The sequence below is a fragment of the Melanotaenia boesemani genome, chromosome 15, assembly GCF_017639745.1.
Source record: "Melanotaenia boesemani isolate fMelBoe1 chromosome 15, fMelBoe1.pri, whole genome shotgun sequence".
NCBI classification, from domain to species: Eukaryota; Metazoa; Chordata; class Actinopteri; order Atheriniformes; family Melanotaeniidae; genus Melanotaenia; species Melanotaenia boesemani.
In genome coordinates this window covers 27,608,215-27,634,429 of record NC_055696.1, presented here as the reverse complement: position 1 = coordinate 27,634,429, position 26,215 = coordinate 27,608,215, and the positions used below count along the sequence as shown (strand labels likewise).

Below are 26,215 nucleotides of genomic sequence, written 5' to 3'. Positions count from 1 at the left end.
AGCAAAACCTCTGAAGAACGTTTTCAATGCCTTGTTCTATCTATTCCACCAAGAATGAAGGCGGTTCTGAAGCAAGAAGAGGGTCCTACTCAGACCTAATTAAGCTGCCAGTTAGTATAAACTCATTTCACATATCATTTATTCCTTTTAAGAACAAAAAGACATCCTGCTGCTGTTTCTCCTTGGTAAGCTTCGTCTCTGTCATCATGTCTCCTTGTGTTTCATCTCTGTCAAATATTGCAGACTTTATGGTGGTGGTTAGGTATTTAAAATTAGATGGTTAAGGTTGGGAGAACATTTTGGCTTGCATTAATACCAACCCTCTACTGACCATGTATCACATTAACATAGCCTTTTTCAAGACACTGTTTCTTGGACTATTTAGCATCCTTATACCTGCAGTGTGAGAATCGTCAATAGGGGTGGGTTCTGAAGATCAACCTAGACAATGCTATAACAATGTCTCACAAATGTTTTTGTTTTTTGGGGGGTTTTTTGTTGTTGTTGTTGTTTTTTTGTTTTTTGTTTTTTGTGTTGTTTTTAAGCTCTTTGTTTGCCTACCTTTTACCTGAAGCAGCTGGTACTCTCTCTAGTCCCTCTCATGTCCCCGCATTGGAACTAGTGGGTATAGTAATTGGATGAATTAATAGCTATAGAAGGTGGATGAACATATAAACCTATCTTACCTTGTTAGATCCTATTTCATGTCCCGTGTTCATGGAAAATTTAAAAACCATTGCTTCCCTGTTCAGTCCCCATTGTCAACGTGCCTCAAGCAAGAAACCAAACCCCGGCTGATCTTTTGTCAAAAAGAAGAGGATGGTTTTAGTCACACTGGGTGGCCCTCAGGTGTAAAGCAAGATGTGGCTTAAACTATTCATCCTCACTGATACCTCTCTCGAACAAAGGTTAGAAAAATGTTAATAGCATGACTAAATGAAATACATACGAGTGATGGGATGAAGAGTATCCCCACTGGCAATGAATTTAATGATCAGAGTCAGGAAAACCAAATGCAAGGAGGGAATATCCACCAAAGTCTTGCCTACGGCTCCTTAACAAATAACATGTATGTCTACAGATTGGTCCTGTTTCCCCATCTCAGTTTTCACCCAGGAGCCAAAAATAAGGTCTCATTTTCATTTTGCCATTGGAAATTTAAAAAAATAATCATTTAAAATAATAATAGACAAAAGCTTTGGAAGGTTTAGCTGATCCCCCATAAATTTAGTTGATTTGTACTAAAAATTGGGTACAAAACTTGTTTGAACTCATCAGTGCATAAAGTCATTCTCAGCTGGGAATCCTTAAGTATGTGAACTCCACTTTCAAAAGAGAACTCAGTAACTCATGTTATTACATAAGTGGATTGTTTGTTCAGTCAAAACTCCAAAAAGCAGTTTGGCTCCAGTCTTACAGACAGATTGTCCCAGAAGTTGTTAGATTTAAATTTATGTTCATGATCACAATGCTGAAAAAATGCTAGAGAGGAGCCTCTTCATGTGTGATAAGATGTCCTTTATAGAAATTTTAACCTGCTGAATGGTTTAGCCAGTAACAATGATGCAAGCAAATATATCGCTTACAAAAAAATATGCTCTCTGCATAGTGGACGTTTGGCCATTCCTTCGAGGTGAATTTCAGGATTTTACAATTTGGGTCTCATTTCAAGAGTTTCAGTCAAATGGTGACAAAATGAAGAAAAGCTGGCAGCTTTTCTTCATGTATACAAATGGGCTAATATAAAAAAAGTCCTCATCTAAGTGTTAATTTTTTCATTTCAAAACATGCTCTATTTAAATTTTTTTACCAGCTAACTATGCTTCTTCTATGGCTAAACACATCTTTTAAACTCCCACTTTTAACCCTTTAAGAGCAACATCTCAGCAGTAAAATGAGAAATGTAAATGAGAAGAAAGCAGAAAAGTAAAGGGACTGTTTAAACACTGTTGGTGTCAATCACATGGCCTCTAGTATGGGAGTTAGGGACGTGTAATGCATTTGTTATGTATCAAGTCACTAATAGTCATCATCATGCAGCCACATGTGGCAGGTAAGCACCAGCTGACAAGAACATGGATGGATGTTGACCTCACATCTTTACTACAGCTGTGTTTTTATACAGACATAAATGGGAAAAAAAATTAAATTGTTGCTACTGAACAGCTTTTGAGGCAGTTTTGTGAAACAGCCACATTTTCCTCAGTGTAGTGATTTTATGTTCAATCAAGAGATTACACTCTTAGTTATAACATTAGCTAAGAAATGCTATTTAACCTTATGTGACCCAGTGTCCCTCTGGCTTGTCTACATTCTCTTCAGTGCCTGATCAATAAAGAAGAGGTTGACATGACTAGGATTCCCTGTGTTTACTTACGATCTTTAGCCCGGCCTTTTGATAGCAGCATTCAGACAAAGTCAGTAAAAATATCAAAATTCATAAGGATTAAGTTGAAGAATTAGACTGACATGCTTCCATACTGATGTAAGTTATACTTCAGTTCAATTAAACTTTTTTGTAGTTCAAGACAAAATTATCTTAAGGTACTTTTACAGATGCAGTTCAATTAACTGTAGATTCATTATGATCCAATTAAAACAAAACCATTATAGGGTCCAATTAATATTTCAGTTTATAGATAACTGTGTTCATAAAACTAATTAATGGAAATAATTATTACCTAGAGTAAGTGGAGATGAAAAATGCCCTTTTAACAGGAAGGAAAACCCCCATTAGTAGCAGAACCAAGAAGGAAAAACCCCAGCAGAACCAGAACCAGGAAGGAAAACTCCCATCATTAGCAGAACCAAGAAGGAAAAACCCCAGCAGAACCAGAACCAGTAAGGAAAACCCCATTATTAACAGAACCAAGAAGGAAAAACCCCAGCAGAACCAGAACCAGGAAGGAAAACCCAATTATTAACAGAACCAAGAAGGAAAAACCCCAGCAGAACCAGAACCAGGAAGGAAAACCCCCATTATTAACAGAACCAAGAATGAAAAACCCCAGCAGAACCAGAACCAGGAAGGAAAACACCCATCATTAGCAGAACCAAGAATGAAAAACCCCAGCAGAACCAGAACCAGGAAGGAAAACCCCATTATTAACAGAACCAAGAAGGAAAAACCCCAGCAGAACCAGAACCAGGAAGGAAAACCCCCATTATTAACAGAACCAAGAATGAAAAACCCCAGCAGAACCAGAACCAGTAAGGAAAACCCCCATTATTAACAGAACCAAGAAGGAAAAACCCCAGCAGAACCAGAACCAGTAAGGAAAACCCCCATTATTAACAGAACCAAGAAGGAAAAACCCCAGCAGAACCAGAACCAGGAAGGAAAACACCCATCATTACCAGGAAGGTAATGCCTCAACATTTTACTGGCTATTTGCTTTCCCAGTTCAATATCTAGGTGTACTAAAGCAGATAAACCAGCATTGTGTTTATGTGCAACCTTAACTGTTATTGTGTATTTTGATACTACGGGCTTTCTTTCAGTGTTTGTTGGATTCCCTGTTAGCCAACAAACTTTGTAAAGTACAAGTCAAAAGTCTGGAAACACCTACGGATTTAAATTTAATGGATAGGTGTGTAAACACACTCTGGTAATGGTACAATATATTGATGCTAGCATTACCCTTGAAAGCTAAAAGGAGCTAATGTTAACTAGTTAACACTAATGGTCCTGAGGAACCAGAAAAGACACACAAAAGCAAAGCAGTTCTTTAACTGTTAGGCTGCAATAGTTTTTCTTCTGCTTTATCTCTTTCTTCAGGGATGTCCCTTCGCTTTTTCACTCTCTTTTGTCTCCTCAGCTGATGGCCAGTCGGGAAGTGGTGAAACAATCAATACACTTTGCAACCTAGGCAGTTAAAAAAAGATCATCTAAAGCCAAGTTTACCTTTTACTGTTTCTTGTATGTTGGCATTTAATCTTCCATAGTCATACTGATGGCTATCACCAGAGCCGAAGACATATATAGTAATAAAAAGTATCAGTCCACTGTCCTATCCTGTTCTAATATTCAGCAGAACTTTATTATCCCCAAGGGGCTGCAATTAGAGCTGTGCTGCTGAATCTGGTAAAATACAATGAAAGACTGCCAATGTATACCCTACAAATCACCGTAATGTAACATTAATTAGACTCACAGTGATTACAGTGAATGTCAGGAAGAGTCTGCCAGGGAGTTAAATCACAACCACAAAACTGAGACTTTTGAATCCAGGATTCTTCCACATTTAGTTAACTCCAGTGAGTGAATGATTTGTCATAACGTGCGAGCCATCTTGTCTGGGTGATTGCATGTATCAGCATTGTCCTTGCAGTCCTCAGGGCCAAGCCATTGACTGACTGGTCTAAAATGATGTAATAGAATTGAGGTAAATTGAGTGTAATGCCAGACCTGCTCCAATTGTCATGGGTGTAATTTGATCTATTTTTCTTTCACTCATCATGTGGGATCTTTCCCTTTTGCATTAATGGATGTGGGACTTATTTTGCACATGTAGCCTTTTCATTTTAAAAGATGTCATCATTTTTAGATTAAATGTCTATAACGCTTCATAAAAAAAGAAGAAGCTTCCCTGATCAGCATAGGAAAATGAGGTTGTATCTGGATGTAATGGGATTCAACAAGGAATACATTTTTGCTGCAGGATGTTAAGTTGGAAATGAAATTGACATTAAACAGTAAAACTAATGAAGATTTATTCTTGTGATCATGTAGGTGTGACGTATGGGCAGAAATAGTAAAAGAAATAAATTCACAGCTAAGTGAAACTAACAATATTTTAAAATTATTATTTAGAGCTGTACAAATTGGATTATAGTAATTTTTCTTATTTTTTTTTTTATTTTTTTTTTTATTTTTTTATGGAGGAAAGTCTTCTCTGAAGTCTGCTGTATAATGTTGCATGGCTCAGATTACCGCACACAAAGTATCCCCTATGGGGAACCCTGTTGTCTGGTGCCCTATAGATTGCATCAGCCTCAGATCGTATTGAAGCACAGATCGTGCTGCCACAAGGCATTTGCATCCTTTCATCAATACACTCCTAATGCATGCAGGGGCTGTGCCTTCATTTGGCAGTAAAGAAGCAGACGGCCGAGCAATGTTGGGAGCCGCAGTGAGCCGAGGCTGCATCACACATACCGAAGATCTGCAACTTCACTGGCCCCAGAGTGTGATTAAAGTTGGGGGGCACCACCCCGCTCCTAGCCTCTGCACCCCTCTCTCAGCACTTCTGCTCTCTCCTACTTGTTAAGGTTGTTGGTGATTCCCATGGCTGCTGAATTTGAATTAGAAAGCTTCTTTGTAAACCTCTTTGTTTCCAAATGTATTCAGAAAAAGATGGAGAGAAACAGACACCACATATACAAGCAAAGCAAGACAAGAGTATACAAATACATATTGACATAGTTGTTTGTTATGAATCATAATTTTGTATTTAATCATAGTTGTTACAGTACGTTGCTTCAGAAAACATGTAATCATATCTTTTAGGAGTGGTTGTCAGGTCATTGTTTACCTGTCAAGCTTGTAGATTTAATGTTTTGGCTCAATATTACTATAAATACTGTATATCCATTTTCAGCTGAAACTGGCTGTTCCCTGCAAGCAACCATTCTGCAACTAAATAATAAAAAAATAAATAAATCTGTCAATGTCAACCAACATTTTCTCAATTCCAAATTGTCACTTGCTTTTGTTGTGTCTCTGAGATATGCACAAGGCACCCAGAGGCACAGAGTATGGCAATATTAGACGCTGACAGCAAAAGCTCCAATGTCATTTCAGAGAGTTAAACCCACAACACAAAACATCCTCATTATGATGCTGGAGGGAAGGTGGTGAATAGTCACAGGGCCTCAAACAAGACACCAAAGTTAGAGACTAGTTGGAGACATTTTGACTTTCAGTTACCCCTTCACGGGACTACTTGCAGTTAATCAGATCAACAGCTCCGGTCCTTGAGGGACGGTGTTCTGCAGGTTTTAGATGTTTCTCTGCTGCAACACACATAATTGAAATTAAAGGGTTATTAACAGGCTTTCATTACGTGCTTAAGACTTGGACACAACTTAACAAGTTGCTGGAGAAGCATTTTGTTTCCTGATGTTTACTTCATGAATCTCATGTCTATTTTAAGATTTTATTGAATCATCATATTTTCTGTAGCGTTTTTATTCTTTTTTAGTGTTTTTATTTAGGATCATTTTTAAATATAAGGGATCTATTAAGGTTTTCCTTTTTCTTTCATTTTAGTGATTTTTACCTTTGATTTTTATTGGACAGTCATGTTTGGTGTATGCAACTGGATTTTATTGTTTGATGTTGATAATTTCTTGAGGACTTGTCTGCAAACAAAGGAAAAAAAAAATGCTATTGAAGTTTGGACAATTTAAACCATTAGTCTGGCAAATCTCCCAGACTCTGCACGACGTTAGAGGCAGCAGGTGAATCACATCATTTCTAAATTAATGAAATGAAGGGTGCTGCACTCTTGAACTGCAGAGAAAACAAGAAGAAACAACAAATTAGTATAAAGTATGCCGTATTTATGATTTACAGTTGAGTTAAACAATAAGTATATAAAATTATTTGATCTTTTTCACATGAAAGCTTATGAAATTAATAAAGGGGTAATTGACAAGAGAAAATCTGAGTATCTTGTCTTCATATCAGTTTGACAGTTTTTCTCTTCTTTTTATGCCCATATTACATTTGACTTTGAACTAATTCTATAAGCTTGGTTTCATTAGTCAGGAGGATCGGTCTAATGTGTGTTTCATACATTAGCTTTAGCTTTAGCACACAATAAAACACATGATTTAAACAAAGAAGGAAGCTTGAGGCTAGAAAGAAAGCAACATGAGTTTAAGGTTTTTTTTTAGGTCTTTTATAACAAAACAATCTTCCTCACTGCAAGCTCAACTTTTGACTAATTGGCCTGTAAATATTTGATGTCAAACAGCCGTAGTCTGCACAGCGGGGAGGGTGACATAAGTAAGTGATAGGTTCTTAGCGGTCTTTAATCAGAAGACCACCAAATTATGATACTTTCTTTGTTGTTGCTTCATTCAAACCATCTCCTGAACCACAAGGGCAACTCATAACATGAATTATTGATGATTTTATGGGTGCACATAAAGCATCGGTGATGAAATGTTTCACTTTCCCCTAATGGTGTCGAACTGGTTATATATTCTTTCCTTTTAATCTGCAAATTAAGCCTCATTAAAGCTACACTATGAATTTCATTAGGAAAAATACCACTCTTATTAGTCTGAGTTACTTAGTGAGACTTAAACAGATAAGAAGAATTTCATCTCCACTAATTGAGACCCTGTAGATTCACTAGATCACACCCTAGTATCTGATACTTCCTGTCTACAGGGAGTAATTGATTGAAAACTGAGAATGGATTTCATTGTCTTTTAACCCCCAGAAAAGGACTGCATCAACCAGAGGAAGTAGGTCTCACCAGTTCATTGTTTCCTTTTATTGTCCTTTTGTCTTTAGTAGACCTTTCTTAACATCATTAGTTTTCAGGTTTGCATTTGTTGTGAATCTGCATGCACAGTAACAGGCTTCATTTCCAGGACTTGTTGTCTTTATTGGGAACCAATAAAGAACTGGATTGATAATCTGAATTGACAATGGCATTGATATCAATAAAATCTTAACAGTTCCCATCCTATACAACACAGATGTGTCAGTTTTATAGCTACAAAGAATGTCAAGTATAAATATATATTGTCCAGTCAGCTGAGGTTTGTTTAAATGCGTTAGCTACAGTCTTTGTGCCATCCGGTACCTCTGCCCATTATCACTGCCCCCCTCATCTTATGGCCCATTTATGCTCAACGCAGAAGACGAATACATAGACGACAGAAAGTTTTGTTCATCTTCTGCATCAGTTACACATGTAATTTGCTCCGTTTTCATGAAGCTTAGCTATTTGTTGCTTGATGCAGGAGAAAAAACAATACTACAGGAAACTGTAGGGGCAGTGCTGAAAACAATAGCTGACATGTGACCGGCGAAAGAAACAAATCAGAGAAGAAGAAGAGGATCAGGAAGGGGAAAACGCAGTAGAAGAACAATGAAGAATAAAGAAAACAAGCACAACTATAGAAATTGCGCGAGCTTTTGAAAGGAAAACTATGTATGTGTGTTTAAGGCAGGTTGGGTGGTTGGAAAAAATTTCATAGGGGTGCATTACTGTTGCCAAATGGAGTCTGAAACTGATGTCGGCTCGTGGGAGTGAACTCTGAACTTAGCACTACCCGCCAGTGGAAGAATTGACCTAACAACCATGGTAATGCAAAAGACACATGGAAGTATGAGGACGTCAGCTCATGGCAACGTTTTAAACGGACTTCCCTATTTACATACATAAATCAGTGCAGAAACAGCAAAAAAAAAAAAAAAAAAAACCATACTCCCCATACTCTCCCCCCACACACACACACACCACACCACACCCCTACCCTACCCTACCCCCCTTATCAAGCTGCCAGGTCTGTGGAGTCAAGTCACTAGATGTGTGAGCAAATAGATCCCATTTCATCTGCTCTGTTCTACTAAAACTGGGCAGCAGACCCAACTAGACCATAATAAGAAACAGTCAAAGGTCCAAGTAGATCTAGCTAAAGCTCAAGGTATCTAGTGTATGCAATCCAAAGTCCTTGTGGTACCTTTTTTTCGCAATGAGAGCCATATTCAGTTCATTGTTGGCTCTAAATTGATGAAAGTTTACATGAGTTACTTGAAGGAGATGTGTTGGTAGTGTTTACATATTAATTTCGCTTCATTTAGAGGAAACTTTGAGCTTTTTTAGCCAAACATATGGTAAATTGATTTTTATACACATTTGGAAAAATGATTCTGCAGAAACTTTATGCAAACACATCTTAAATGTTTTACACTTATTGAAATAGTTTGTGACGTTCAGAAAGCATTCAAATGCTTTCCTTGCTGTCCTGTGCTGTTTGAGAACTGGTGTCCAAGAAATGTAGATTTGCATTTGTGTCCTCACTAAAAACCTTCATTATCCTTCAGTTGAGATTGCGTCTCTTTTCTGTGTTGTTTACAGAACTGAATTCTATTTATCTTTGCAAATCTGTAGCTATAATGTAAAAGGTACTCACCCATAACTGTGACAGATGAGAAAAATGCTGGAGAAACAAACAGGCCGACCTTTACCTGTCTACCTGATTTTTCCATTTGGTTTTCATGGTTTGACTGTCATGAAACTGCAGAGCATTTGTGCTGCACAGAGTATCTTAGCATGTGTGTTCATGCTTCATTTCAATATCCATTACAGATGATACGATGACTGACAGGGTGCTTCACATCTTAAATTTGCTTAATCTGATGGAAATCTGTTAGACATATTTACCTCAGGGGACACATAAAAAGGTGAAATATATGACAAATGGGCTGTAGAAATGACTGATTTACTCTACCCTGAATCATGTAAGTGATCTGATTTCATTTGTAAAAGTGGATTTAGACTCCCCCCCCCCCCCCAACAAGTGTTTCAAATGCTAAAACAGCCATCATCTGCAGGTTTGCATGTCTTTTCATGCGTATTTTAGGTTGCATTCAAAGCTAACTGAATGGAAATACAAACGACTGGATTTGCAGCAGAAAGGAAGTGTGAAGAAATCCTGAAATTCAAGTTGGCAAGACAAAGTGCACTAAATGTGCTGTTTAGAGCCATGCTTTTGTTTTTATTTGGTTAAAAAGCTACCTTTCAAGTCTGAGAAGTGATGCTCACAGCAGAGTGAAGGAGGTGAGGGAATGAGGGGGATGATAAAGATCGATAGGGAAACCCTCCAAGCAGGGTCATTAGTGATACGAGGATGCTCCAACTGTTTCAACTCTCAACAATTTCTCACGACCTTTGACTTAAAAAGACATTTATGTAATTTTCTTTCTGAATTGTCTGCCCTTCTCATATCATCCCATGTATGCATCCCCCCTTGACTCAGCAAACTGCTTTTATGTTTTCTGGCATTTGTATGTAAAGCTTTTCTGTGGACAGCAAGTATACATTTAAATGTTTTACTTATCTTTTGATCAATATTTTTTCCTGTTCGAATGAGCGGAAATGTTTTTGATGAGATGAATGTGGCACAAAGGATCCTCCTAGATCCTTCAAAATGTGATTATGCAGCATACCAAAGTGAAGAGGGTTGTCCAGCTGATCAATCGCAATACCTGAAAGAAGTTAAGACATTTTCATGATGTTTTGCTCTAAAAATATTTACCCCTCAGTGCTTTAGTAACAAGGAGTTGTACCCTCTGGCTTTTTTCTTTCTTCTTTAAATTTCCTGGATGAATAAAGAACTAATTGGAATTTTTTTTTAACCCCAATTCAGCTCTAACAGTGGGTTGATGCTTATTAATGGAAATGGCTATGTTCTTATTTTAACGTTGACATATCTTTAGGTGTGAAATAGTTTCACATAAGCCTGAAAGTGGTCATATGTCTTTATTAATTGATTTTAAACAAAAGTGCATAAACACAAAAGTGCCCTTTGAGTAGGATCCCACTTATTACTTGGCCACAAGCCCACAAACTCACATTGCAGATGTTTCTCATAATGGGGACACAACAAGAAGTGAATTCAATTCCATTTGGCCTGAGGTCTAATAGCATGTCAAGTAGGAGAAGAAGGCGATAGAGTTTCACAATGGAAGTCCATCTGTGTCCATACTCCCTTTCAAACCCACCTATCCAGTGTATTAGACGGAAATGAGACAAGCACCCTACCTAATGCATCATAGGATGTTATCACCTTCTAAAACGCTACCATAAGGCCTTGGGGCTGAGAGCAAGGGGCAAGGATTTGTTTTGCTTTATTGCATTCAGTGCATGTACAGTCATTGGATAGTTTCATTGCATTTGAAAAGGATTAGGAAGCTCATGGGATGTAGTCAGGTGACCTCCAAGCTTCACCTTAAGGTACTGCTTTCAGTGGGTTCCCAATCCCCAGCAGTTTGCCTAATGCAAAATCTTATCTTATGTCATGCATAAGAAGGGAGGGCAGTGTTCAAGAGTTGAAAAATCTGGATCTTCAGTGTATAAATACAAACTGATGGATGCATGAAAAAAAAATTTTTTTAAGGAGTTCACTTTTAGTGAATTAGCATTTGTTTTTATTCCATTAGAGTTTTGGCATAGAAATCTCTATTAGCTGTGTGACATATTTGAGTTTGTTCAATCCATTTTTTAGAATCAATAAGTGGCGAACTCTGGAGCTAAAATTAAGTCAACTTAACCCTTGTTTCCAGCAAGGGGTTGAGCTCAGTGCCGTACGGGTTGGTACACATTTCTTTTATGTTTCTACAAGCAAAAATTGGGAAAGATGCCACCATATCCGATCTAGTCCGTTCTGCTTTGTAGGACCCTCCCACTGGTGTTCCAGTTGTACCCAAGAGGACGGAGCTTGATACACTGCAATCCACTAATTGGTTATGCTTTTACATAGCTAATGCATCTATTGCTCTCCAGCTTATGCCCCACCTTCCAGGTAAGGTTACGGTTGACTGTGAAAACTCAATAAAGTTCAGGTTTTTCTGAAACAAACCTCACCAAACATTGGACCTCTTGGTGGAAACGGAGCTATAAAAGTGATGTTCCTTAAATGGTCACTTTAAAAGTTAGTCCCCATAGCCTTCCATGTTAAACTGCTCCATTAGTAGTTTAAAGATATTATCCTAATTTTTCCCATTCAGTTTTATTGCTGCCCATACATCAGAGGGCTGTGCATATCAAAGCCTAATTTATCAAGCATTTTATTCCTAAAACATGAGAAAAATAGATTTTTTTCCTCTGGGTGTTTATGGTATTTTCTGATTCATGAAGTGGTAAAGGAGACATCCAAAATGTCAGACTGTAAAATCCTTCGACTCCAAGTCAATCAAATGAAACCAGTTTTGAACCTGACTTTAGCAGCACTTTTGGCTGCTAGTGACTGAATTTATGCAGAAGCCAAATGCTTCTGCAATGTAGCTTAGTTTTTATTAAATAAATGACACAGTGTACTATTTTATAATAAACCCCATAATTGAAATATGGTGTAGTTTCTTAGTCACGTGACTGTCTCTTGTATATTTAACCAGAAAACTCAAAGAGACTTGTATTACAAATGTAGTCTTAAATAGTGAAGTTTCAGGAGAGATAAACAGTGAACTTCAACAGCTAAATTACCCTTAGTAACTGCAGCAGCCCAGAATCCCCTCTGTTATAAGACATTTTTAGCAGTAGCAGGTGCTTTTGGAGACTAGATACTCTCTTTAAAGGGCCTTGCTCAAGGCCACCTCGCTGGTAGCTGAGAAAGTGTTGGGTGACATCATATGATCACTTAAAAAAAAGACCCAGTAGGTCTGGTGATTTAAGGTTTGCCAGACCTTGAGACAGCCCCTGCCTCAAGACACGGCAAGACAGAGACAGAAGTGATGCTAATGCTAATATCTATTTACTGTTTAAACACAGCAATAAAATCATTTAGACCTGGGGAAGGGGAATATTGAAGTTGGCAGGCAGGCTGAGTGTATCCGTATACGGGTGATACATATTCTATTCTTTCCTGAGGCAGGGATTTGTCGTAGAGTCTCACAGTTTTCTTATGTTGTTTAGTGACTTGTCAAGGCAGTGGTGGGAGATTTGTGGAGTGGCTCTGGATTTGGACCCGGGAGCGTGAAACAAACCGGAGAAGACTGGAGGAAAGTTTGTACTTTGCTTTGCATATTTGTCTCTTGATCAAGACAAGTGCTGCTCCACTCAAACACACACACACACAAAGCCACACACATTCCTGTGAGGTAGAGAACCTTTGGTCAATAAAGACCAGACAGTCCCTAAGTAGCTGTTCTCTCCCAACATTGTGGTTACTCCAGCCTCCTCTATCCCTGCGACTGCTCATTTGTAAGTTTGGGATGTTTCTCTGATGGTTGCTTCATCTTTTGTTGCTTCCACTGTTTGCCATTCGGGTTATGGAGCCCACACACACACATTCTTGGATTCCTTTCTTTTATTATGGGAATTCCAAGCACATGTGAGTGAAGTAGTGTGGCACTCCATATGCACCTCCCCCTCTTGTGCCGGTAACCCCCTCATTCTCATGAAGCTAAAGCAAACCAGAGGAGGGGTGGAGGGTGAGATGAGAAAGAGGAGAGAAGCATAGCTAGGCTAATTCATCAATAACCTTTACCTAATCCCTCTCTTTCCCCTTCTCCCTCTCACTCCCTTTTTCTCTCTCTGCCTAAAGGCATTCAAGCAATACATCCATCCCCCACCTCCCTCTCTCTCCCTCTCTCTCTCACAAAACCCTTCACACACACAGTCGCATGCACTCACATAAGAGTCTGCCTGAACACGTTCGGAGAGGGAGGATGAATCGAGCTGGAGAGTGTTGTTTTCTTTCGCCTCCGTGCATGTGTCAGCGTGTGTGTGTGGTGTAAGCTGAGTCCTCTCAGAGCTGTGTTTGCCTCGACGATCACCCGGAGCAGGAGCGGTGATTATAGACCGGAGACTAGGTGTGGCAAGATGGGGCGGTGTCAGGGGCTTTGTCTATAGTTCTTGTACAGCCCACCGACCGGGAGGAGGCTCTGCCTGTCTATCAGAGTGTGTCCTGGAGCCATGCACAGTCTGGGATTGAAAGAGCCGCTGTGTGGGGCTGAACTACTCCTAAACCAAGACATAAGCCACAAGGCATTAGAAAAGCACAAGTTCAAGAAGCTAAGTGAAAGCTCCACTGCTGCCAACGAGGACAAGTGAAGAACTGTGGGAGCTTTTTGCTGTTTTCTGTTTTCATTCATTCATTCTACTTTTACAACACAAGGTTTTTCTAAGGAGAGGACGCATTTCTGTGGATTGCCTGCAAGTCACAGAATCTTTTTGCCAAGCTTCGCTTGGGAGGGATTCAAAAGGACGACTTTTAGTTATGTTTTGTTTTTTTTCCACCGAAATTTAAAGGATGAGCGTTCAATGATAAAACCACTTGGAATATGGGATTTTTAATCTATGATTTGGACCACAGGGACAGGCAACTATGTGTTTGTGCTCAACTTTGGGTGATTCTGATAAGTATGTCACATTCATTCTATTACTTTAATGTTGGGTGCTCTTAATTTCAACAAGTAGCATGCTGGCTAATAAGGTCAGCATAACAAACCAAAGCTTTATTCCTCATTTTTTTACAGTTTTGTGTGTAAATAGTGAATTAAACCCCACAAATGATTGAAAGTGTTCTCTGACGTGCTGCGCTTGTTGTTAATATAAACATGTGTGGGCTTTGGATGCGTGACAGCAGCAGGTTATTATCTGATTAGGATGTGATGACCTCTTCCCTCTTGCTCCCGGCAGCTGACTAAACAGAACAGAGCTGTCTGTCTTCCTGATTGTACTGTATCTCATCTTTTCTGTTGTTCCACTGACTGTATCCTCTAGTTTTTTTTTTTATAAGCTGTGAGTTTAATTTTCCCTTTCTCTTGTCTCTCTTCACAGCTCTTGCAGGTAAAATCACTCCAACCAGCTCAGATACCCTCTTCAGTTCGTCAGCAATGACAGCCAGTCCTTCACCACCCACTGTGTATCTGCCTGCCAGTTTTAAAATGTCCAATGCACAACTGGCTTTCTTTTTGCGAGAGGCTCAGATCACAGGAGAAACAGTTGCTGGTGGCAGTAAGGGCAGCAGCCCTGGCACCGGAAACCCACTGCAGCGCTCTGAGAGTTTTGTGGTTTTCCAGACAAAAGACCTTCCTGCCATCAACATAAGCTTTGGGCCATTTGCCCAGGACCAGGCCCTGTCCAAGGAGCTGCTCCAGCCAGCTAGCCCTCTGGATATTCCAGGCCAGCTGACAGTCAGCTGGAAAGTGCGGGCCTTCATTGTCCAGGCGAGGGTCTTCTCCAACAACCCCATAGTCCAGGTCTTCTTCTATATCGCCGGCCGTGACTGGGATGACTTCAAAGCTCAGGACAATCTGCCATGCGTTCGTCTGCATGCTTTCCGGGATGTCCGTGAAATCAAGACATCCTGTCGCCTGAAAGGCAACATGGCGCAGTGCTTGGCCCAGCTGGAGCTGCCTCCATCCTGGTTCAACACCAACGTGGCCCCGCTGGGTCGGAGGAAAGGCTCTGGTGATGGGCTCCTTGATGGGTTAACTAGTGAGACCCTCCAGGCTGAGCTCTACTACACGCTGCACGAGCCTAATCTGGAAGGGGAGTGCAGTGAGAGCTCAGGTCATAGAGGTGGTGGGTCCAGGGGAGAGCCTCTGTCACAGCACCCTCTGCTGCGCATTGGAAGTATCAGCCTCTACCAGGCCAGTCAGGAGCAGGTGCTGGTGGACAAGCAGCTGGACAAGAACATGTTCCTCAGGCTGCCAGAGAAGCCACTGAAGCCTGGAGAGACACTCAGAATCCTCCTTTACTTGATGCCCAACTCCACTATTGAACAATTCACTCTCAAGTAAGTCTCCTTTTAATTGTTTGCTGTTGCACTGATTGCCTTAAAATCAGTGTTTCCATCCTTAATATTTCAACACTGAAACATTTACAAGATTATTAGATAAAAACAGAAGCTCATTTAGTCAGTTTTCTTGTTTCCATGCAACTACACAATAAAATTATTGATGAATGCGATTATACGCCTGTATCCCAGTAGATATCAGACAATGTTAATAATCCCTATCCTGTCATTAAAAGGGGATGCCTTACATCTAATTTTATATTTATTATACACATAATCACCTCCAGTTTGTCCTAGGTTCATGTTTAAAGCATTAATAATGCATATAAATGCAATTACACAGCGTGACTATTGCATCTTGTGATGTTCACAAATGATTGCCTTATGAAAAAAAAAAAAGAATGAGAGAGAGATTTCAGGTCCAAAAAGCCTTGGATCAATGCAACAACACAGCAATAGATAATAGATTTCTCCATTATTCTGCTAATATTCAGGCCTCATTCACAACTAGATAAAGGCATTTACATAACCTCCAGCTTAATTGAGCCGTTTTACAGGAGCATCAGATTATGGTTAGCATGTGTGTGGCCAACGATATGCACTTCCAATCCACACAATTTAAGGATTTAAGCACAAGTTTTATCATCATCCACATCCATTATCAGTCTAAAGAGACAGATGAGCATGTTATCACGTATTTCATCCTTCTCATTAGTAACCCTTATACTGAACCAAGTCATGTGCCTGCGGTTATTAAACATCAGGTAAGATAAAGAGGAAAAGACAGGGTTAAAATGCAGCAGCTCTGAAAGGTTCACCATTTGAAATGGTGTCTTTATGACCTCAAATTCAGCTGTATTGTGTACAATGTACTGTTTCTCAAAGTAGCTCATGTTTAAATGTCAAGTGATGGTTGGGGATTGCATACTGTGATGGATGGCTACACTACAAGCTACAAAGTGGATCAACAACACGTACAACAATAGTAGTTTTCATCATCATTAACAGAAAAGTGATAAATAAGTAACTTTGTTGAAGTTAGGTTAGAAAATTGGATTTAGAGTACATTTAACCTCTACCAACTTTATGATTCCCAATCCCTTCATTTTCTCAACATGTCAATGACCCCTAAAGTTTAAACAGCTTTTTTAGTAGCTGTTTTCTGGTTAAATTCTATGTATCTAGTTGCAGTTAAATGTAGTTCTATAAAATGTATAGCCTACACTTGCTGACCACTTTATCAGGTCCACCTTCTAGTCCCAGGTTGGACCCCTTTTTCCTCCAGAACTGCCTTCATTCTTAGTGTGATAGAGTCAACAAGGTGTTGGAAACATTCTTCAGAGGTTTTGCTCCATATGACAGCATGACAGCATCACACAGTTCCTGCAGATTTGTCGGCTGCATCCATGATGAGAATCTCCCATTCCACCACATCCCAAAGCTGCTCTACTGGACTGAGATCTGGTGACTGTGTAGGCCACTGGAGTCAAGTGAACTCATTGTCATGTTCTAGAAAGCAGCTGGAGATGATCTGAGCTTTGTGACATGGTGCATGGTCAGCAACAATACTCAGGTTGGCTGTGGTGGTTAAACCAGGCAAAGTTGATATTAAGGAGCCCAAAGTGGGACAAGAAAATATCCCCCACACCATTACACCAGCAGCAGCCTGAAGCGTTCATCCAAGGCAGGATGGATCCATATTTTCATGATGTTTCCACCAAATTCTGAGCCTAGCATCTGAATGTGGAGCTGAAATGGAGACTCATCAGACCAGCAACGTTTCCCCATCTTCTATTGTCCAGTGTTGGTGAGTGTGTGTGAATTGTAGCCTCAGTTTCCTGTTCTTAGCTGACAGGAGACACCCGCTGTGGTCCCCTGCTGCTGTAGCCCATCTGCTTCAGGGTTGGACGTGTTGTGTGTTCAGAGATGCTGTTCTGCAGACCTTGGTTAGAACCAGGGGTTATTTGACTTCCTATTGTCTTTCTATCATTTCCAACCAGTCTGCCCATTCTCCTATGACATCAACAAGATGTTTTGGTCCAGACAACTGATGCTTACTGGATATTTTCTCTTCTTCAGACCATTCTCTGTAAACCCTAGAGATGGTTGTGTGTGATAACTCCACTAAATACTCAGACCAACAACCATGCCACGTTCAAAGTCCCTTAATTCCTCTTTCTTCCTCATTCTGATGCTCAATTTGAACTTCAGGAAGGTGTCCTGACCAGGTCTATATGACTAAATGTGTTGAGTTGCTGCCAGGTGATTGTCTGATGAGATATTTGTGTTAACAAGCAGTTAAACAGGTGGGCATAATAATGTGGCCGGTGAGTGTAGATAGTCATGACTATAGTAACCTTTTGAATTATGTTTTACATTGTCATGATGTTGTATATTTTTATTAAATATTTATAACTTAAAGTCACTTTAATTGCTTATTTGGAGAGATTCCAGACCCTTTCTCATAGCAATTTAATCAAATGCACAATAATATACATTATTAGATAAAATAAATATAGGTTTTTACAAGAGCTTCAAATGAGATTTTAGCTTCAGGGATATATGAAGGGAAGTAATTGCTTATAACACAAATGTCCATAAAGATTCTGAATTTTGGGCATCCATAGGTTGTTATAGATTTGCTTTCAAACTTTTCATATTTTCTCAGAGCATTATGCTTATTTTCTATGACAGAGGGACTTTGTCTCAGAGAAACTTGTAAAAGCTGTTTCAGTAAATAGTGTTTTTGTCTGGGTTAAATTTCTATCTTTTGATTCTCTGCCTGTGGAAATGGTGCATATGGAGGCTCGGCTCTGCTCCTGTTCACGCTTGTCTACGTAGTATTTAAGGCTGGAGAAAAAAAAGATTGTTTGGACTTGACAGCGCTTTTAAAAAGCAGGTTTTTCTCAGTTTGGAGAAGTGAAAGCATCAAGAATTAAACAGTAGGCACCTTTCTATCAAACAATGCAGAAATTACGATGAAGATGAAACGCCATGTAAATAAGATTGTTGAACTCTCTTTCAGGCCTTAATTTAGAGATTAGCTGGATTTCAATGAAGCCTCCATTACTCATAAAATGCCTGCTCAGAGCCTGTAAAACCTCCTCCTGCAGCTATAAATGACTGTGAGTCAGACATAGTAATAGTTCTAATCAGTCAAACAGATCAGAAACATGTGTTCAGGTTTTTTTTAGCACATGCTGAACAACTTTACATGGCTCACTGATGCAGACGTTTATTTTTATATGACGAAAGGATCTTTTTTCATTGATGCGTTGGTTCCAGTTTATGCAAAACTGGATAATTTTTTTTAAGGAAGATAAACATGAATTTGTCTTGTTTTGCAAATACTGGTTTTAAAAGCCTAAACAATGTTGAGAATGTGGCACATCAGGGAGCAGCTTGCATTTGAGGGGGGACCTTTTTAACTGCTGCACCACTAAACGTGCAGGAGAGCAGCTGTGTTATTGGAGTTTCTGAGTGATGATAATGGACGGCGAAAGTTCAGAAAGTGAAGCTGCAGCAGACATTGAAGTTGAACATGATGAGCTGTATCAGCTGTCTGGCGATACTTTGGCTTTAGAAGGTCAAACATCTATTTCCTGACAGTTATGTTGAGATAACATTGTCTCTGGTGGCAATTTGCTGCACCATGTTAGCTGCAAACAACCAGAAATGTCTGGGAATCCTCTACCTCCTCAGGTAAAAGTAGAAAAGTTGGCAGACATTAAAGTCAAATGCCACTTGTAGAAGTGTTTCTTAGGGGCCTGCCTATGAAAAAAAGTTTTAAAAAAGCAAGAGATGGATGGAGATAACCTACACCATCGCAATCCATACAGGCAAAGATTGGGTTCTGATATGCTCTGTGGAGAAAGACTCAGGGACATGATCAAGGCACTGTAGACATTAAAATGTGTTAAATGTGTATGTCAATACACTGCAGCAATTCTTGTATAAACAAATGGAAAATGTGTTTTTCCCAGTTTTCCATCCTTCCAGGAATTACTGATTGAGGTTGCAACTATTTACACAAATTCAGCCAATCCTCCTAAATTCTGCATCTCGTTGCAATTTTTTTTAATTACTGCAACTTTAATGCAACTTTGACAGATCTCAACACTTCTCCACGTTACCTGATTTTCATACGTCATCAAATCTACTTCTGTGTTTCTGATTATTAACATGCAGACATATGTGGGACAAACGGGTTACATCTGCCATCTGGAATCACTAGTTGCTGCATGCTTAACATTGTTTAAGGATGCTACATGCCATCCTTTCTCTTTCTGCTTTTCCTATTTAATAAACATTACACAGCTGGAAAAAGCTTTACTAGTGCTGACCATGAAAGTAGCCGTTAGCTGTTTTGTACCAAGTGAAACACTGTGGTGGAAGACAAACACAAGTTGCCATTTTCCAACATCTTTCCACCACAAAACACTAGAATAGATGAGGAGATCGTCCACATCATTCAGATCTGTTGTAAATGTTGAACTAATCAGAATACAGGCTAGGTTTCTGAATAAAGCTAGGCTTTCTAGGCCTTCGTTCACACAAAAAATAAATAAAACACGACAAAATCCTACAGAAACTATGTTTTAGATGGACAAAAAAAATAAAAGATACTACCAAATACCGGAAAATTTGTCGAATTTTGAGAAATACCACGATTTATATCAGGGCTACTCAATTCGGTCCTACGAGGACCGCAATCCAGCAGGTTTTCCATGTATCCCTGCACCAACACACCTGAGTCAAATTAGGTGGCTCTAACAGCCAATCAGGTTCTACACAATGACTCATTAATTTGACTCAGGTGTGTTGGTGCAGGGATACATGGAAAACCTGCTGGATTGCGGCCCTCGTAGGACCGAATTGAGTAGTCCTGATTTATATCATACCACCCAGCACTAAATAAAGTTTAAATGAATATCTCCTTCCTCTCTGCTGTGCTTCAGCTCTGCCTCTAAAGCTCCTCTCTGCAGATAAGCTTCTGTGTGCATGAAGACTGGGGTTTAGGGAAATGGATTCAGTTTTGGTGGCCCAGCATTACCTGGAAAACAACGACGGAATTGACCTCTGTTCTTTCTCCGAAGTAGAATAGGAGCTAATACCATGGTATTGGAGCAGATGGAGCAGAAGTCATGCTCATTTCATGTAGTTCTGATAACACATGCAAACCACAGAAGCATTACGTGGAGCCAAGCAAAGTTCTGCTTTAACATGTTCCTTTAATAGAAGAAAACTGATAGTATCTGAAGGCCAATTCCTCACTAGTTTAAAGATTTCTTTTAAGACTTGTAGGCGACTCTGTGATAAGTTTAGTGATACTCGCCGGTTTTCATGAAATCAGCTGGGTATAGCTTACATCTGAAATTTATCATTCAATGCTTTAGGGTTGCTTTGAGTGTGTGCAGTATTTGAAGATACATGTTTTCTCAAAGTTCTACTTGAAACCATACTTGAATGAGGCATTTAATCATCAAAGTGCCAACCCTCAGGAATCCCAAACATCAGAGTAACATTTACACTCCGTAAAGTCTCCATAACAAAGGCTGCGTCTGACAGACCCTCGGTGTCGTACTCTGGTATTTTAGAATTGGATAACAAAATAGTTTCCTAACTCTGGGAATCTGTCATTCATGCTCTGTTGGGGTGAAGTGAAAATGATACTTGTAAAACATGGGGAAGACTGCTGTAACCCCTGCCTCTTGAAAGATTTAGCTGACCCTGTAAGCATCCATGCACGGCTGCAGCTCTCAGACAGGCTGCCTCTCCAGGCCTTACAGGGGTGGAAATAAAGAATGATAAAACAAGAGAGTTAAAAAGGAGCTGAAGCTGGAAGAAGAAAGCACAGTTTGAGCCTCCTGAGTGACTCGTGTCAATATGCTGTGAATTCATTGGTTCTGGAGTCCAACTGATGAGTTGTCTCTGTGCATTGAGGAAGGTCATTAAAGATGCAATAAGGAGTGTCTTTAAAGATAAATCAGAAGGCATCTTCTTTCTCTTCTGACTTTCATTTTCTTCTTTTTAGTTGTCCGGCTTTTAAGATTTCTGACTTGTTTTTTCAGATGTTGGCATGCAGGCAGTGGGAGGACAGCAGATGTGACCACTTGTGGAGTTATTTTAATGCAATTATGTCAGAAATGCACATTGTAGGTGTCAACACAAGTGTGCATCATGCAGTACGGAAGAAAGTAGTGTTGTTGAATTTAGTAACTAAGGGAGTGCAATAAGGTATGTAGCAGTGATGCTACCTCACATGTTCAGATCTTCTTAGATAAGCTCTTATGTGCAATATTCTCCATCAGAATAATACTGATCCATCCAAGGACATAGGTTTGGTTTTGATATTAGTAGAGACATAAAAGCGGTGCCCACAGACCTCCCTGGAATTAATGTTTTTTTTTTTTTTTTAATATATGTTTATTTGCAATATAATGTCATTTGGCGTTTAAAGAAAATTTTAAAATGCAAACTTTTCTAATACAAAAGATTCTATTCAGGAAATGACATTAACTTTTTTTTTCTACGAAATACAGGGTACAGAAGCCCCTGGAACAAGGGCTTAGGTTTTGATTTTGACATTGGTAGGACCATAAAATTGTCTTACAGAAGCTCCTGGAAAACATTTTTTTTTGTCTTTTTTTTTTTTGCTTTTTTTTTTTGCACTTATGATAGTTTGTTCCTTTGCTATATTATGGTGTTGAGTAGATAAGTCTGAACATGTAAAAGTTCAAAATGCAAAATATTCAATTCAAGGATAGGAAATCCACCACTTAAATTTATCATCTTAATGAAACCTTGAAGGGAAATTAGCTCATTAAAGATATAATTGCAGCTACAGTCATAAATCATTGTTCAATGTGCATCGTTATCCTTAAACTTTTAATAATTTTGAAAAAGAACGTGTTTAATTTTTACTCATTTGTATTGCCAAGGTAAAGTACACACGTGGACAAAATTGTTGGTACCTTTCGGTTAATGAAAGAAAGAACTCACAATAGTCACAGAAATAATTTGAATCTGACAAAAGCAATAATAAATAAAAATTCTATGAAATTTAACCAATGAAAGTCAGACATTGATTTTTAACCATTCTTCAAGAGAATTATTTAAAAAAAATAAACTCATGAAACAGGCCTGGACAAAAATGATGGTACCCCTAGAAAAGACTGAAAATAATGTGACCAAAGAGACATGCTAATCCAAGGTGTGTCCACTAGTTAGCATCACAGGTGTCTACAATCTTGTAATCAGTCAGTGGGCCTATATAAAGGGCTACAGGTAGTCACTGTGCTGTTTGGTGACATGGTGTGTACCACACTCAACGTGGACCAGAGGAAGCCAAGGAAAGAGTTGTCTCAGGAGATTAGAAAGAAAATTATAGACAAGCATGTTAAAGGTAAAGGCTATAAGACCATCTCCAAGCAGCTGGATGTTCCTGTGACTAGAGTTGCACATATTATTTAGAAATTTAAGATCCATGGGACTGTAGCCAACCTCCCTGGACGTGGCCGCAGGAGGAAAATTGCTGACTAATCAAAGAGACGGATAATACAAACAGTAACAAAACAGCCCAGAAAGCATCTAAAGAGATTAAAGGTGAACCTCAAGCTCAAGGAACATCAGCGTCAGATCGCACCATCCGTCGTTGTTTGAGCCAAAGTGGACTTAATGGGAGACGACCAAGGAGGACACCATTGTTGAAAACAAATCATAAAAAAGCCAGAGAGGAATTTGCCAAACTACATGTTGACAAGCCACAAAGCTTCTGGGAAAATGTCCTATGGACAGATGAGACTCATCAGCTCTATGTTTACAGATGGAAAAATGAAGCATATGAAGAAAAGAACACCATCCCTACTGTGAAACATGGAGGAGGCTCTGTCATGTTCTGGGGCTGCTTTGCTGCATCTGCCACAGGGTGTCTTAAACCTGTGCAGGTACAATGACATTTCAAGACTATCAAGGGATTCTAGATTCTAGAATGTGCTGGCCAGTGTCAGAAAGCTTGGTCTCAGTCGCAGGTCATGGGTCTTGCAACAGGACAAAGACCCAAAAAACAGCTAAAAACACCCAAGAATGGCTAAGAGGAAAACATTGGACTATTATAAAGTGGCTTCTATGAGCCCTGACCTAAATCCTATTGAGCATCTTTGGAAGGAGCTGAAACATGGCGTCTGGAAAAGGCTCCCTTCAAACCTGAGACAACTGGAGCAGTTTGTTTAGGAAGAGTCGGCCAAAATACCTGCTGAGAGGTGCAGAAGTCTCATTGACAGTTACAGGAATCGTTTGATTGCAGTGATTGCCTCAAAAGGTTGTGCGACAAAATATTAAGTTAAGGGTACCATCATTTTTTTCCAGGCCTGTTTCATGAGTTTATTTTTTAAATAATTCTGTTGAAGTGTGGTTGAAAAGTAATGTCTGAATTTCATTGGTTAAATTTCATAGAATTTTTATTTATTATTACTTTTGTCAGATTCAAGTTATTTCTGTGACCATTGTGAGTTTTTCTTTCATTAACCGAAGGACGTGGACAATTTTGTCCACGTCTGTATTTGGGGGCGTTTGTTTGGCTGTCCGTCTGTCTGTCTGTTAGCAACATAACTCATAAAGTTATGTACGGATTTTGATGAGATTTTCAGGAAAATTCAGAAATGAAATAAGGAACAAGTGATTAGATTTTGGGGGAGATCCAGTTCCCCACCTGGATCCAGGAAATTTTCAAAGGATTTCTTGCCATTAGAACTTCTAACTCAGAAATAATCCTCACAATTAATTGGCAAAAAAAAAAAAAAAATTTACAATGGCCTGGCGGAGGTGTGCGTTCTCTGAGTGCTTTTGGTTTAAATCATGGTGTAATGATGATGGTCTATTTTTTTGTAAGAATTTTATCAGCCACTGCTCTCTGTCATGAGCTAGCGCCACTAGCTAAAGTGACAGCGAGAAATGAAAGAGCAGCCAATCATAATAGCAAACTGGATATAAAGGTGGTGCTAAAGCCGCTTTACCTTGTTGCAGATAAAGCTGGATATTGGTCGGGACAGGGCCAGGGACCCATTTCTACACCCGTGGGCCCATCGCATCTGAGTCAACCTAAAATGATGCACATGATAATTTAGTAATTTCTCTGTTTTGCTTAGTCTAAGATAAATAAATATCTTGCACAAGGATGCTAAGCAGTGTGGATGATGATGAGTGGTCAAGAATCTCAGAGAGGTCCTCAAACTACTGCAGCATTCTTTTCTTTTCGCAGATGGATGACAAGATTAGAGGGAAAACCTGAGCCTTGACCCTTTTAGACATGGGCCTGTTAGCGTGTGAGGGTCGTTTGACTGGCATGGTCCCACTTTTTCCTTGGAGAGAAGGATCACCACAAATATTAGCACCATCTAATACCTACAAAAACACATCCTGATGGAAGTTTGTTTGTTTGTTTTTTGTTTCCCAGGAGGACAGTACTGTCATCCTTGGGGAATAAAATGTCACTGAATGGATTAAAGTTCTTTAAATCAAACCTATGACCTTTATCGTAAATAGATCTCAACCCAACTAAACACATATTGGATATTTTGGCCCAAATGTTAATGGCAACACACAATCTTTGCTCAGAAATGAGGCATAAATTTAGTTGCCCACACCAGTCTGCAGGGGTCAATCTCCGTTCAGAAAAGCAACATAGCAGACTGAAAAGACAAGAAACAAAAGACAAATAAGGATGTTTGTTTTGTAGAAAGACTGCAGAAAAACTAACATCAAACACAAGATGGACCTCAGAAAGATTATACTTATATGAGGGACATTTCCACACAGTTGTTCCAGAAGGTAGCAGGATGCATGTCGTATCAAACTGATGTCAGATAGAGACATAACAACGTAATACCCACCCTGAGACAGAACTCCACCCAAGAGTTGCACACACATGTGTAAGCTATGGAGCTGGAGCTCTGGTGGTATTTTACAATTATCATTTTGTTTATTTTCATTCTGTAACCTATTTCCTCTTCCTCTAAAGCTCACCGTTTTGCTTTTCTGTTCCTCAAATGGATTAAAAATAACAAAAAGAAAACCAGTTTCTGCTCTGCACCACCTGATCAGAATCGGTAACAAGGAAAGATAATTTCCTGACTAAACTTCACCTGTAGTGCCCGTTAAATCGGTCAAAACATGTTATTACACAAAAAGTCTGTATTATGGCTTCAAAAGTACAAACTAAGACAAAGAGGAGAAACGTCTGTTAAACATAGGCTAGTATTCTTTTTCCCCCATGTAAATTCTTGAGAAGCTGATTCAGACACAGTGCAGGTTAACAGTGACTACATGGCACTAATGTGATGTGCTGCTTTAATGGGACATAACTGCAGCTTTCACTGCTTTACCGTCTGACAGATCATTAAAAACTTCCTGGTAAAGAGAATGTGTGATATCATACCATGTGGCACAACAAGAGTTTTTATCCCTTAATTTGTCAGCTTTGCCATCTGTGAACACCCAAGGGCTTTCCTTTAATTTTCTATTCCAACCAACTACCACGATTGCCAATGCAATGATAATTGTTTCCACTTTGCTTTGCCAAAGGGCTGCAGCTGATGGACAGCTAGAAGTATTTTGTTCAGTGGTTTATTCATATGGAGACTTAACAGCAGAATACTAAAAAAGTTCATGGGACCTGAATGAGAATTAAACAGCAGCTTGGTCTCTGCATGCATATAAACAGCCAATA

General features: G+C 39.3%; 1 protein-coding gene across 2 annotated transcripts in view; it reads left to right on the top strand.

Moving 5' to 3' along the window:
• The window catches only part of tmem132e (transmembrane protein 132E), a 505,320-nt gene that overhangs the window by 330,006 nt on the left and 149,099 nt on the right, over nucleotides 1–26,215 (top strand). Inside the window, exons 1-2 of one of the 2 annotated variants that reach the window (XM_042008261.1) lie at nucleotides 13,662–14,108; nucleotides 14,529–15,489. In XM_042008261.1, coding sequence (XP_041864195.1) covers nucleotides 14,030–14,108; nucleotides 14,529–15,489 — 1,040 coding nt within the window. In that variant the 5' untranslated portion in view covers nucleotides 13,662–14,029. Of the gene's footprint in view, nucleotides 1–13,661; nucleotides 14,109–14,528; nucleotides 15,490–26,215 lie in introns of those variants that run through there. The other variant, XM_042008262.1, reaches the window with a different exon arrangement.